This window comes from Sinocyclocheilus rhinocerous, unplaced genomic scaffold (assembly GCF_001515625.1).
Source record: "Sinocyclocheilus rhinocerous isolate Xijiao unplaced genomic scaffold, SAMN03320098_v1.1 scaffold1648, whole genome shotgun sequence".
In the NCBI taxonomy this organism is placed as follows: domain Eukaryota; kingdom Metazoa; phylum Chordata; class Actinopteri; order Cypriniformes; family Cyprinidae; genus Sinocyclocheilus; species Sinocyclocheilus rhinocerous.
In genome coordinates, this window is record NW_015647958.1 from 977,147 (window position 1) to 991,066 (window position 13,920).

The 13,920-nt window shown below is 37.7% G+C and overlaps 2 protein-coding genes across 2 annotated transcripts in view; both read left to right on the forward strand.

The window, feature by feature from the left end:
* LOC107709468 (multiple PDZ domain protein-like) overlaps positions 1-6,348 on the forward strand; it is a 21,147-nt gene extending 14,799 nt beyond the window's left edge. Inside the window, exons 2-9 of the mRNA XM_016513964.1 lie at positions 1,279-1,401; positions 1,534-1,725; positions 2,521-2,623; positions 2,723-2,811; positions 3,929-4,166; positions 4,339-4,398; positions 5,465-5,544; positions 5,800-6,348. Of these exons, the coding sequence (XP_016369450.1) occupies positions 1,279-1,401; positions 1,534-1,725; positions 2,521-2,623; positions 2,723-2,811; positions 3,929-4,166; positions 4,339-4,398; positions 5,465-5,544; positions 5,800-5,964 (1,050 nt within the window). The 3' untranslated portion in view covers positions 5,965-6,348. The remainder of the gene's footprint in view (positions 1-1,278; positions 1,402-1,533; positions 1,726-2,520; positions 2,624-2,722; positions 2,812-3,928; positions 4,167-4,338; positions 4,399-5,464; positions 5,545-5,799) is intronic.
* Positions 6,349-7,562: 1,214 nt separating this feature from the next.
* The window catches only part of LOC107709437 (multiple PDZ domain protein-like), a 17,006-nt gene continuing 10,648 nt past the window's right edge, over positions 7,563-13,920 (forward strand). The window contains exons 1-5 of the mRNA XM_016513911.1: positions 7,563-7,571; positions 7,861-8,010; positions 8,204-8,413; positions 11,381-11,458; positions 13,460-13,571. Coding sequence (XP_016369397.1) covers positions 7,563-7,571; positions 7,861-8,010; positions 8,204-8,413; positions 11,381-11,458; positions 13,460-13,571 — 559 coding nt within the window. The remainder of the gene's footprint in view (positions 7,572-7,860; positions 8,011-8,203; positions 8,414-11,380; positions 11,459-13,459; positions 13,572-13,920) is intronic.

The window sequence follows — 13,920 nt, forward strand, 5'->3', positions numbered from 1 at the left end:
GCCCGCTCTCAGTTCCCCCGAGGCGGCGGTGCCCGCTCACAGTTCCCCCGAGGTGGCGATGCCCGCTCTCAGTTCCCCCGAGGCAGCGGTGCCCGCTCTCAGTTCCCCCGAGGCGGCGGTGTCCGCTCTCAGTTCCCCCGAGGCGGCGGTGTCCACTCTCAGTTCCCCCGAAGCGGCGGTGCCCGCTCATGATGTTCTCTGGTTGTATTGTATAATGTAATGGTGTTCGTCGTCTCTAGACCTGTTTTTGTTTTGCCTTGTTGGCCTTTCTGTTTAAATAAAGAAGTTTTCACCTGCATTTGGACCCAGACCCTGTTTACACGGTGTGTTTTCAGTACCGAGCCGTGACACTAGGAGGTTTAAGAGAGGCGGCTTGGGGGGTGGTCCGGCTGTAGCGAGACTTGGCCCCATCCTCTTCCTGTCTCGCAGATCAGGAAGATGCCTGAGGCACCGGGTCCAATGCTATCTTGGGTCGGGGTCCCTGGCGCTTAGGATGGGGATAGCATTTGGCCGAGCGGGAGCGCCCTCGCGTCTGCTGAGTCTTAGCAGGCTGAACGGCGGCGGCGGCGGCGGCAGGTGCTGGCTCCACGGGCTGCTGAGTCGGCGTAGACTTAGGGCAACTAGAGGCAGCAGCGGAGCTGGAGCGCTTTGGCAGGAAATGTCACATAGCTTGGGACGATTTCTGTGCCTCTGTGTAGCGCTCGGCGAATCCTGCGACCGCCGGTCTGAAGAGACCTTTGGGGGAGATTGGAGCGTCAAGGAAGGGGACCTTATCCGTGTCCTTAATTTCCGTTAGCGTCAGCCATAAATGGCGTTCGAGCACCACAAGGCTCCGCTGCCGAGCCATTGGTTAGTTTTTTATACACTGCACGAACCAATGGCCATGCAGTTTCACTGCGTGATTGAAAAAGGCTTCAGGTCAGGAGAAAAATTGCTTTTTCCCATAGCGTCTTTAGCAGATGCAGTACGAGTGAAGTATCGATAGGGAACAATAATATGCTGTTAATGGCAGGTTCCACCTTGACAACCTACCCAATAAAGTGTGACATTCCCTGCTAATGTGGCACACAAGTTCAATATGTGTTAAATGAATTGTATTTGTATTCAATAATTCAACAGCTTTTGTAGCCATGACTAAGGCATTTGCTTATACAAAAAAATTACTTTTAAAAATAAACCTACCCTGAGAAATATTAACTGGAGTAAGTGTGATAACTAGCCCCAGTCTCTCTTGTATTATAATTAGGCTTATTCCACTAATTTAATTTGATTCCACAGCCTCGACAAATTCATCATATAGAGTTGCAGAATGACGGATCGGGTCTAGGCTTTGGCATCATTGGAGGGAGGAGTACTGGCACCATGGTTAAAACCATCCTACCTAATGGTGTAGCTGGAAAGGTATGAGAGAATCATCATGGATTCACATACACCATTATTTAAATTATTTCATTTGTGGATTGTACAAACTGATTCAAATTAAAAAGAGTGACAAATGCCTTGACATTTGTGGATGTGTGTTTGTGCACACAGGATGGGAGATTGCGTAGTGGCGATCTTCTCCTCAGAATTGGTGATGTGGATGTGTCCGCCATGGGCAGTGAGGAAGTGGCACGTGAGCTCTGTCTTGCTGGTTCCCGTGTGAGACTTATCATTGCCAGGGAAACCACTGATGGTGCCCTCTCACCTACCATCGCCCAGCAACAGGACTCTCAAAAGAAACAGGTGCAAAATGCTTCTGTGTGTGTGTGTGTGTGTGTGTGTGTGTGTGTGTGTTCACATATATATGTAAATTGTCATATAAACAGTATAGCTCACCCAAAAAATAAAGTTCTGTTATCATTTACTCACATTCATGTATTTTTTTACATGTTTGACATTCATTCTTCCACAGAACACAACAAATTCAGTAAATTGCAGTCTGTTCCTCCTTCACCACATTAATGCTGCTTTTGTGGTGTTTTTGTCATTTTTTAAGGTCACTGTGAACTGTTATTGTATGGTAAAAAAGCTGCGTAACAATTCTTAAAGGGACAGTCAACCCAAAAATAAAGATTCTATCATCATTTACTTATCCTCATGTCATTCCAAACCTGAAGACTTTCTTCTGCTGAACACAAAAGAAGATATTTTATTGAAGAATTGTTGATAACCAAACAGCTTTGGGTGAACTGTCCTTTTTAAAATTATTTTTTAAATTATTATACAGGTTTGGGATGACATGAAGGTTAATAAAATGTGACAAACATTATATTTAAACAATTTTTAAGCTGAAATTATTTCTTAAACACACTCACACTCAATCAACAAACATTGATTGACATTCACATTGACATTAACACGGTTAAGTGAGAGTGTCAATGTAATAGAAAGAGATATACAGTAGAATTTGTTGTAAAATCTGAAATGTAATCACACTTTTTAAATCCTTAATCTTGATTACATGTTGTTATCATAAATGCTGCTTTATTATGTCTTGTTTGATGTGCCAATAGTGAACAAAGAATTACCCTTCTGCAGGATTTAGTAGAGAAAAAGGAAAAAGAGTTCAATGTCAGATTCAGTAACAACAAAAATGGTTTGGGCGTCAACATCTCTAAATCTCTGAATAACCTGGACAAAGGTATGATTCCTTACTGTTTTTTATTTCAGCAAGATATTTTTTTCCCATTCAGTCTAAGAATGATAAATGTAAACATTAAATGAATATTCGGCGTTTTAGAGTCCAGTGGATTTGAAGTAAAGAGCATACTGAAAGAACATGCAGTGGATCAGGATGGACTAATTCACATCGGAGATGGCATCATTGCTGTGAGTTCCATACAGATTTTTTTTTTTACATCTCTTTACTTTCCTTGTGTGTGCATGTACATTTAAACAGTAGTTCTTAGTGGTTTTAAGCAATTTATTGCTAATTATGTTGTAGCAAATTATGTTATAGCAATTAATAATAAATGTTTCTGTTGTGCGTGTGCGAGGGAAGACTGTTTACATTGTAGTGTTTGTTTTAGGTAGAATGGTAGTACTATGTATGTATGATTAATTACATTGTCACTAGATATGTGTTTGTATTTGTGTAAATGTGTCATTAGACCAACCCTCGTCCTCTGTTTGGGGTTTCAGTGTCATTTTGGTAAAAAAAAAACAACAACACTGAAGTATTGGATTAATACTTCATGACTTTTCTAATGAGAGCTTATTATAAAGAGAATTTCAACTTGCTTCATAAAACACTTCAAACGTCCTCGATGAAAAGTTTTGCATTAATTATGTTTGGGGTTTTAGAGACCTCAGATATGAAGCATTAAATAATGCAATGACTTTTCACGTGATGAGACTCTCTGACTGGTGTGCACACTGTGGAAATACACTTCTGTCTGATGTTTATTGTAATTTCTTTTATTATATTTTTCTACATAAGTTTTGCCAAGGTCAAAATGATCACAAACAACGTCACTACAATGTATACTAGGCACATTTCTGAAAAATGCTTGCTTGCTTTGTGGTAAAATAGAGGGATAAAGCGTCTGGGGTTGGGCCAATCATTCCTGAAGCATCAATATTTTCAGTACTGATGTTGTAGCAAGAGCTATTTAGCAAGAAAATCAATGCGTGCCATAAGCTCTGAAGTGAAAAATTGAACTGTGTTAGCATATGGTTGTTTTGGATTGGAACTATTTATCTTAACATGCAGAAATTCTGAAAGACACAGACATCATCTGGTGTTATTTCACACTAAATAATGATGAAGCTAAATGTGACACTATAATAATTATAATGTTATATTATAATGTTTTTAATTAATTGTTGTTAATGATAAACTAAAACAGAAGCATGACCATTAGCAGTTCAGAGCCATTAAATGATAAAGGATGCCTTTCAAATATAATGTTAAATGGTTATAATGACCTGTTTTATCCTTATACAGAAAGCGGAGGAGATCCTGCTCACTAGCCAACAAGTGCAGATCTCTATTCGGAGAAAGGGCTCATCATCTGGAACACAAACTACCCCCACAATGTCCACAATCTCTCAGAGCCCCTTAACCCCTCTGGGTCTCCTTCCCCCTCCACTGCCTCCATGTCTACCAGAGCCAAAGCCAGTTCTGCCCCCAGGGAAAGTTTTCTATACTGAACGCCGGGACCTCAACTTCAACAGAGAGTGCAGTTAGTGAAACTCTTGCCACTTCTGTTTATTTGCACTCATTCACACTGTGTTTGATTCATGAGTTCAGTTTCACTTTGGCCCCATTCTCTGTGTGAAGTCTTAGTAACTATTTGACCCTACTTTGATTCTAATAACAGCTTCTGTTTCTGTTTGTTCTTCCTGTGACCTCAGTTGAGTCAACGCAAACCTGTGATTTAGAGTCCAAGATGGAGAATAGAAACCAGTCCTCGTGTAAGAACAGATTTATTTACAATTATTATTACAGCCACTCATTTTGATTTGCACCTCAGGTTTCTTAGTGTACTAGTTAAACATACACTATAATATACAGATATAATCGTGATTTAAGCATTGTTTGCAGAAAATTTTAATTTATTAGAAATGTAGCCTTACATCACTTGCTTACCAATGGATCCTCTGCAGTGAATGGGTGCCGTCAGAATGATAGTTCAAACAACTGATAAAACTGCATGTTTGTAATAAACAAAATCATAATTTGGATGTTTTTAACTTCAAAGCGTTGATTCTGGCTAAAATACAAGTCCTCTAGCCATAATATTGCTTTCTCTAGTGAAAAAGTTGTCTTGTCTGAATCAGGAGTGAAATATGCAGATATTTACAGACTAAAACAGTCCAAAAACGTTAATTGATGGCCTGGAGTCGTGTGGGTTACTGGTGAATTATAGTGATGTTTTTATCAGCTGTTTGATCTCTCATTCTGACTGCACTCATTCACTGCAGACGATCCCTTGGTGGGCAAATGATGTAATGCTAAATATCTCTAAAACTGTTCCTATAAATAACAAACGCATCTGTATTTTGGGTGGCCCGAGGGTCAGTAAATTTTAAGTGTTGTTTTTTAAGGTGTCTTTTCGAGCTTTTATGCCAAAACACTGTATGAATTTGACATCAAGATATGACAAGCATTTCATCCTTTGAAACGTTATGCTTTTAAAAGTTGATAATTCTATTTATTTTGCTTTCCTAACTGTACACCATTATATTGTTAGCATATTTACATTTACGATTTTTTTCTGCTGTCCAGTCAACCCTAATCGACAGCATGTCACAAATACTGTCTATAGACATTAAGCTGTAAACAACCCAGAATATTCCTTTAAGATTTCTTTAGTTTGCTTGGTGATTTCTAACATCGATATAAATAAAGTGTGAAATACAAATCACAATGTAACTGATGTAACTGACATGATGAAAACATTGTCTTTTGTAGTCTGTTCTCCTCAGTCATGTTGTCATTTATTTATTAGCTGTGTGATGCTTGGAAATTTTGTTTTAGTTTGCAAACTGTCTGATGAAGAGGAGGAAATATTGAAGGAGAAGTGGAAAAGCAAACTGGGTCCTCAATATGAAGTCATGGTGCGTCTCATCTGTATTCTGTCCTGTTTAGCTGACAGTTAATTTCCGTGGCTGAGATTTTTGAGTGTGTGTCAGCATATGTTTATGTTCAGTATGTGTCTCTTTATATGCCTGTTTATGATGTATGTGCATGTCCACTGTATATTTGTATATCAATCTATACAGTATATGTATATGTATATATATATATATATATATGCTAATACATTTATATTTACAGTGTGTGTGTGTGTGTGTGTGTGTGTGTGTGTGCAGGTGGCGCAGGTACAGAAGTTCACTGAGAGCAGCGGTCTTGGTGTGAGTTTGGAGACTATGGAAGGTCATCACTATATCTGCTCCATACTGCCAGAGGGTCCGATTGGACAGACAGGAATCATACGGCCTGGAGACGAGCTGCTAGAGGTTCACTTTATATTATAATTGAAAGGGGGTGTCCACATAGTCATGTAGAATATCTCACATTACACATACAAACACTACTATAAAATGTATTTACCTAAAAATGCTAATGGAAATTATATTTGGTTATACTTCAAAGTCAAACAAGCATTACGCACAGATAATACTGTTGTTTATAGATTACACTGTTGTAATCCCTTATCATAAAGCCTGCTAACACATGCATGCACAATAACTGAAAGCGCTCATCTTTCTTTCTGCATTCTGTTTTCTATGCATAGCACTTTATTCAGTGCTGACTGCACATGAATATCAATCATGACAGCTACTTAAAAATAGCCCTTCCTGTCAGTAGAAAAGCCCAGAGGATCATTTCAGCAGAACAACGAAGGTGATGTGTTTGTTCTGTCTGTAGGTGAACAGGTTCTCTCTGATTGGTGAGACACATAAGGAAGTTGTGAGCTTGCTGAGGGAACTTCCTGTGAATGTTTGTGTGGTTTGCAGTCGTCTCATCCTACCCACAGTCGGAGAGGAAGATGATGATGGTGTCGATGTACAACTCACGCTCAAGGAGCTACTAGCAGATTTAATGAAAAGGTTTCCTGTGTCTGTGCATCATGATATTTAAAGGACAAGTTTAAATGTTTGTGCAATGCACTACCCTTGTGAAAAAGAAATGTGCTTAGCTGTAGTCAGTGTGCATTTGTATTGTATAAGTGTAATAGTATTGTACTAAATTGTAAGCACATAATGCACTTAATACATTTTTAAAAATTTTTCTTTGTAATAATGGCAAATTGATAATTTTACTTAAAATTACATTTTAAATCATTATATTTCAATAATTTTTTAAGTACACAATAAGTGTACTGGTAGAAGTACACTTATTTTGATGTATTGACTAACATACTAAAGCAGATGTAAAATACTTGATTATGAATTTAACGCTAGTGTGTTGTTTGATATTACATATCACAAGTTAATATGTTTTACATGTACTAAATTGCAATTTCAAAATCCATTACATAAAACTTTCAATAGAAATGATATTAAGGTATATTTTAATTACCATAAATGCTTGTCAGTACATTCAGCAGTACACTTCACCCATATTTTATAGTAAATATACCCTGCTTAAGAGGGTCAATAAGAACTCTAAAGTTCAGCTAATTGCATTTAATATCAGTTTAAATGTGAATACATTTATTGCAAATAACATGCATAAAAATATAACATTCAGTTAGCACTGAAGTATATTATTTGCATAAGAAATACTGTTTATTAGAACTATGCTAAATTGGACTCCTTTTTGACAAAGGGTATTAACTGACCCACATGTTGTTTTAAACTCACATGACCCTTTTTCTTCTGTGTAACACAAAAGGACAAAAATGATAAACGTACTTGTCAATCTCTTATGAGCAATTATACAGTGAAGTTCCAAAAATAACAAAGGGAAAAAAATTTGAAGTAGCATAAAAAGGTACTGACTGTGGAATGCCTTGGATGAGGATAAGAATAAAATTATTCGGTTACACTTTATTTTAAGGTGTCCTTGTTACAGTGTAATTATACATTTAAGTACCGAGTAATAATAATTAACTACATGTACTTACTATATGGTTAAGGTTAGGATTAGAGTTTGGTTTAGGATTACTTGCATGTAATTATGCATCATTATTATTACTATTATAGTAAGTACATGTAACATGTGTAACAAAGGCACCATAAAATAATGTGTTACAGAGTATTCCCAATTAACATTATAATAAAATGAAGTATACAAAATAGCAACTTAAACAAATTAACACTGCTGTCCTTTTTCAAATGAGGAAACATGATTCCACTCATGCTTTACTGCAAAATAATATTGACTTTTTCTTTTTCTTTTCTCCTTCAATCCACTTTTTCTCACAGGCCGAGCAGAAGTCATTTGGACGCAGAGAGGATGAATGGAAGACAGAAGCTCCTGTGCTATCCTATCAGGCCATGTGGGAGAACGAGATTCAAGTCTATGAGCTGCAGAAAGGCGATTCTGGCCTGGGATTCAGTATACTAGACTACCAGGTGTGTGTGTGTGTGTGTGTGTGTATACCAATACTACAACAAGAAGGGAGCAGCAGAGTATGAGCTCCACATCAGTTGGTTTGGGGAGTCCCAGTTGGTTTGAAATCCTTCTACAACATGGCAGCAGTGTCTCCTAATTTATTACTATTCTTCTCTCTCTCTCTTGCGCTGTCACTTTCTGAAACTCTCTCAGGACCTCATGAACCCAGGGCGTACTGTGATAGTGATCCACTCTCTTGTAGCAGGCGGCTTGGCAGAGAGAGATGGCCGCTTGTTGCCAGGTGACCGGTTGATGTTCGTGAACGGGACTGACTTGAGCCACGCGAGTCTGGCTCAGGCCATTCATGTCCTGAAGAGCACTGCTTTGGGCGCCGTACGAATCGGAGTCACCAAACCCTTACCGGTAAATTTCTCCATTCACTTCACAATCATCACCTTTCACAAGATAGACAGCAACAATTACAACTTTGGGCAGTGTGGGAGAAATCTAGAATCCAAGATATTGTATGTCTATGAAGATTCTGAGTCATCTAGGTCTTTATAGAATGTCAGGCAAGTTTAATTTAAGAGAATTCAATGTGCACCACTTTGACATGTGTAATTTGCAGTATGATAAGCATATGCATCAATTATCAGTAACTAATGGCTGCTTTGACTACTCAAGTATATTAAATTATAGTTTCTTCAACTGCAGGCATTTTAATGTCAGATGGGTTTTATTATTCTTGGAAACATTTTACCTTACCTTCATCATGTATTGTTGGCATTTTTCAAATGCCTTTTACCCAGATTTTCATACAAATCCATCAATACAATGATATATATTATTGATTTTTTTATGATTTTAGATTTTAGATATTTTTGCTTTTTTAAAACAATGATCACAAAAAGTGAAATACACTATGTGAAATAGTGTAGTGTAGAAATACACAAGTATTTAAAAATGTAGTATAGTAATAGTTTTATAACAAGTGTAATAATATATACTGTAATAATAAGTTAGTATACTTTTACTATACTTTTTTTTCAAAAGTCATTGTATTTGTATGTAAAGAAAAACAAGTAAAATATTTTTACTTGAATTTTTTATTCATTATTATTAATGGGTTCATTTCATTACTGCAAAAATATTTAATTTTAGTTTTCATTTTAAATTATTTTTTATTTTAAATTTTAATTTAAATTTTTTATTTTCATTTTTATATAATTGTTTCATATATATATATATACAGTATATTGCCACGATCTGCTGCTGCTACTGTGTCAGAAGAGGAGTGAAGGAGCGAGGAGACATCGGAGAATATAGGAAACAGGATTTATTAACACACGTAGTAAAGAAACCAAAGGACATTTAAGACAGCAAGCAGGACTCAGGAAACACAGGGCTTAAATACACATGGAAACTAATGGGATGGGTTGGGCGCTACCCATTTCGGGACCCATGGCGGATCAGGCAGTTCAGGGCGCCATAATGGAGCAGGCAGATTAGGAAGCCATGGCGGAGCAGACAGTTCAGGAGGCCATGGGGGAATAGGGAGTTCAGGAGGCCATGGCGGAGTAAGGAGCTCAGGGGGCCACGGTGGAGCAGACAGTTCAGGAGGCCATGGCGGAGCAGACAGTTCAGGACGCCATGACGGATCAGACAGCTCGGGGAGCCATGGCGGAGCGGCCTCCATGGCCTTGGCCTCGGCACTCGGCCCAGCCTCTAAAAATAAAAAATACTTGGGGAAAATATCAACCCCTAAGGCCCTCCGTGGGCCTGACTCAGGTACTGTGGCCCTCCCTGGGCTTGATTTGGAACTCAGGAACAGGAGCCCTCCATAGGCTAAACTCAGGAACTGGAGCCCTCTTTGGGCTGGATTCGGGGGCTGGAGCCCACACTGGAGCGAGCTCTGGGGTTGGAGCCGACACTGGAGAGAGCTCTGGGGCTGGAACCGACACTGGGGCGAGCTCTGGGGCTAGAGCCGACATTGGGCCAAGCTCTGGGGCTGGAGCCGACACTGGAGTGAGCTCTGGACAGCACACGGGACTCAGGAAACACAGGGCTTAAATACACATGGAAACTAATCAAGGAAATCACGAGACACACCTGGAATCAAATTAACACAATCAACATGGGAAAACTGGGACATGGAGCACGTGGGGGAGGAAAACACGAGATACAGGACTGACATATATAATTGTATGTATTTAGAACATATGCCCAGTTCTGTTATGAAACTGGTATAGATGGTGCAGGTTGATGGGTCGTTAGCACAAATTAATGATATTCACAGCGTTAAACTGTTGGGCTGATTGGTTGCTGATTGGTTCATGTTGCATATGCAGCCAATGAGCTTGCTGCTTTACATTTAAATGCTGGTTATCATTCACTAGAGCAGCACGCAGTGGGATTTCAGAGTTCCTCTGAAACCCTCCACCTTCCCCAGCTCCACCTGTATATATCTGCTACCATTATTATGTATGCTATTTGTGCAGCAGCAGTATGTCTTAAATACTCACAACGTATGTATCGGCGTATGTATTGGCAGTAGCAAGTTTATGTACTTGCTTTGCAGCAGCAGCAATAATCTACAATGACAGCAATAAGCAGCAGCAATTCAGCAGCAACGTTGCAGATCTATTCCTCCAAGAACAAATACATTAACATTGTCATATCCATTACCATGCTAAAATCTTCAGAGAGTTGTCATAATAGAAATACAATTAAATGTTAGCTATGAAATTCACCTCAACAAGACAAATGATTTGGCCATTTTATTCAAAAAAAAATTAAGTAATCATTTCCATCATTATCACCTTCATCATAGATGAGATTTGGCAGATATCACTGCTGGACATTGATAGTAGACAATTAAAATAGTGTAAGTTAGTTTAGTTTGGAAAAATTCAAGATGTTCATAGCACACTGTGCATTGAACATTTTCTTATTTGTTTAGAATGATATCTAATTGCGTTGCATCTGTCATCTTGTATATTCCAAGTAAGTTTAATGTTTTTGACCTAATCTATGGGTGTTATTATTGGAGTATTATTATTGGAAATCTACTTTAGTCTGATGGTGGTCTTTGTTGTGAACTGGGTCTCAGTAACTGTGGCTCATGAGTCTCTGGTTACTGGAATCTTTCAATAATTGATGTCTCTTGAATTCTAACACCAGCCTCCTAAAACAAGTAGTGCATTTGTGTTTATGTGTCCCACGACTCTGAAATCGGGTTTAGCTAGTGCTGGGAACTTGTTTTTTTTCTTTTTTCTTTTTCTTTGCAAAAGTTAAGCGTCTGACGAGTGCATATGTGATTGTGTCCAGATAAAGAGAGGAGTGGGACAAGATTTCTGAGTAGGAGATTTAATACAACTTTGTCATTGACAGGAAAATGACACTCAGGACACAGGAGCTGATGTAAAAGGCAACTGCCACTCAGAACATAACCAGCACGGCACTTTGCAGGTACAGTAGGCTATATATTGCTATACCTGCTTTAATACTAATGTGATCTGTTTTGTAACAGTGCTGTGGTGTTAACATCTGAGCTACATGAAGCAACTTCGTTTCACTGACTCTTGACATTTGTTTTTCAAGCTTAAACTCGGTAGATTAGTTGGCTGTTTACAGCACAGTGTAAAGTTTAGACTTCCTACTTCAGAATGGTATATTTTTGTGGGTTCCTACAGCAATTGATTTTGTAAACAGTGGTTGTTTTGGGCTAGTTGCACTCAAGCAGTTAGTTGGCGAAAGAGAAAGTGTTTTTTCTTCCACTGACCTAATTCAGTGTGGTCATTCTAGCTGCCAGGGTTTAAATGTTGAGGATATTTGTTGTCAGGATTTGCGTGACATCATCTCTTATTCACATGAGGGTTTTGGTTTACTCCAGACTGCAAGTGTGTAAACTACTCATTCGTTTGGATGGCTTGTTGAGAACACATTTAAACGTTTTGTTATTGACTGTATCATTGTGTATTATTAACATTTTTGCCATATCTGCCAGTGGTGAACAAATTGTATGTAGCATTTAATGTATTTTGCAGAATAAAAAAAAAAAAATCTGTTTATTTATCGGCGTGTTTCTTGCATATTGGTGACAAACACTGCAGGCTATTCCACTTATGTGTCACCACATGGAAATCTGGAGGGGATAAAATGTAGATAAACTAAAATCTCTTTAGAATACGTGTAATATTGTAATAAACTATCGTTTTACAGTAAGTTTCAGAAGCTAACATAATGCTTTTATGAGATTTGTAAATCTGGGCTAATGTTCAGTTCTACATACAGTATACTAATATATTTTTAACATTTTAATTTGTATAAATTAATTTTTAATGAATAAACACGAATTGCAAATGAACATTAGTATTATAGAACAACATTAACCTAGATTAATAAAGGCTGTAAAAAACCTGTTGTTAATTGTTATTTTATGAAACCTACCTCATTAACTAATGTTAATGGATGTAATCTTTTTGTATTTTGTTATCATATTCTGACAATATCTTCTACTAATGTACACTACCATTCAAAAATTTGGATGTCAGTAATTGTTTTCTACTTCTTCTTTTTTTTCCCTTTAGATTTTATTTTATACTTCAATCTGCAAGCATGCATTAAAGTCAAATCAAAATTTACAGAAAAGATGTTTATAATATTACAAAATATTTATATTTGGAACAAATACTGTTCCTTCTATTCATCAAAGATTCCTGGGGGAAAAAAGTATCACAGTTTCCTCAAAAATATTTAGCAGCACAACTGTTCAGCATTTATAATAATGAGAAATGTTTCCTGAGCATCAAATCAGTATATTAGAATGATTTCTGAAGTATCATGTGACACTGAAGACTGGAGTATGACTCCTGAAAATCCAGTTTTCTATTTGATAACTTATTTAATAATTTATTAAATTTTTTAAGCAATAATATCATTTTTTTTCCCTGTATTTGATCAAGTAATTGTAGCCCTAGTGAGCATAGGAGACTTCTGTTTCCATGAAATGCATTCTTACTTGCATTTGGCCTTTGGCAAGAGGTTATTTTGGATCCTAGCAATGTTCTGGGTTTGATACATTGGGTCAGGATTCGGAAGAAGTTAGTGAACATTAGAAAACTGTATTTCTTGTCTTGACAGCAAGGACTGTATCTGACATCATCTGTTGACAACTTAAAAAAAGTGCAAGAAATTGCTCATCAGAGGATTGTTCTTGTTGCTATGAATGTCATTCAGTCACACATTCACTGGCACCGACTCGCCTGGGATCTCTCTCGAGAACTGGATGCCTGTGTACTAAATAAACACTTTCAGCACAGGAAATGAAGCATTGCTGCAGGACAGATGTTTAAAGGGGCTCTTAGCAGCTCCAGAGATTCTTTTTGCTTTCCATTTACCGCATAGGCGAAGAAAATAGGCCGTTTCACTGCGTAAAGATGCCTGATGCTTTCTCTGTTTGTGTTTTAGACAAATTCCCACTCTCAGAACAGCAAGATGGAGGCTGATGCTAAACATGTCACCATCCCCTCAAGTGGCTATGAGAGAACCATAACTATAGTCAGGGGAAACTCCAGTCTGGGTATGTTAACCCTGTTCATTACACTATTCCTATCTGTCTTCTTATTAATCCTCAGTATGTTTCACAGAGAGGTGAATTCTGTGAGAGACCTCTAACATGTGTTTGTATGTGTGTATAGATGTTGTACACATGCAATATATTACATAGGGATGTAAAGTTTTGTATTAGTACATGATATGACGTTTTACATAACTTTTTTGCTAACTAGCATGTACTTTAGTTTGTATGTATGTTTTTTTAAAAGAGTTGTGATTTCTTAGAATATGTGTTTTTCTTTGATGTTTTCAGTCAAGTCAGTCTATACGGTACATGATGCATTGCAGGGCTCAACAAAAAAAAAATTTTTTTT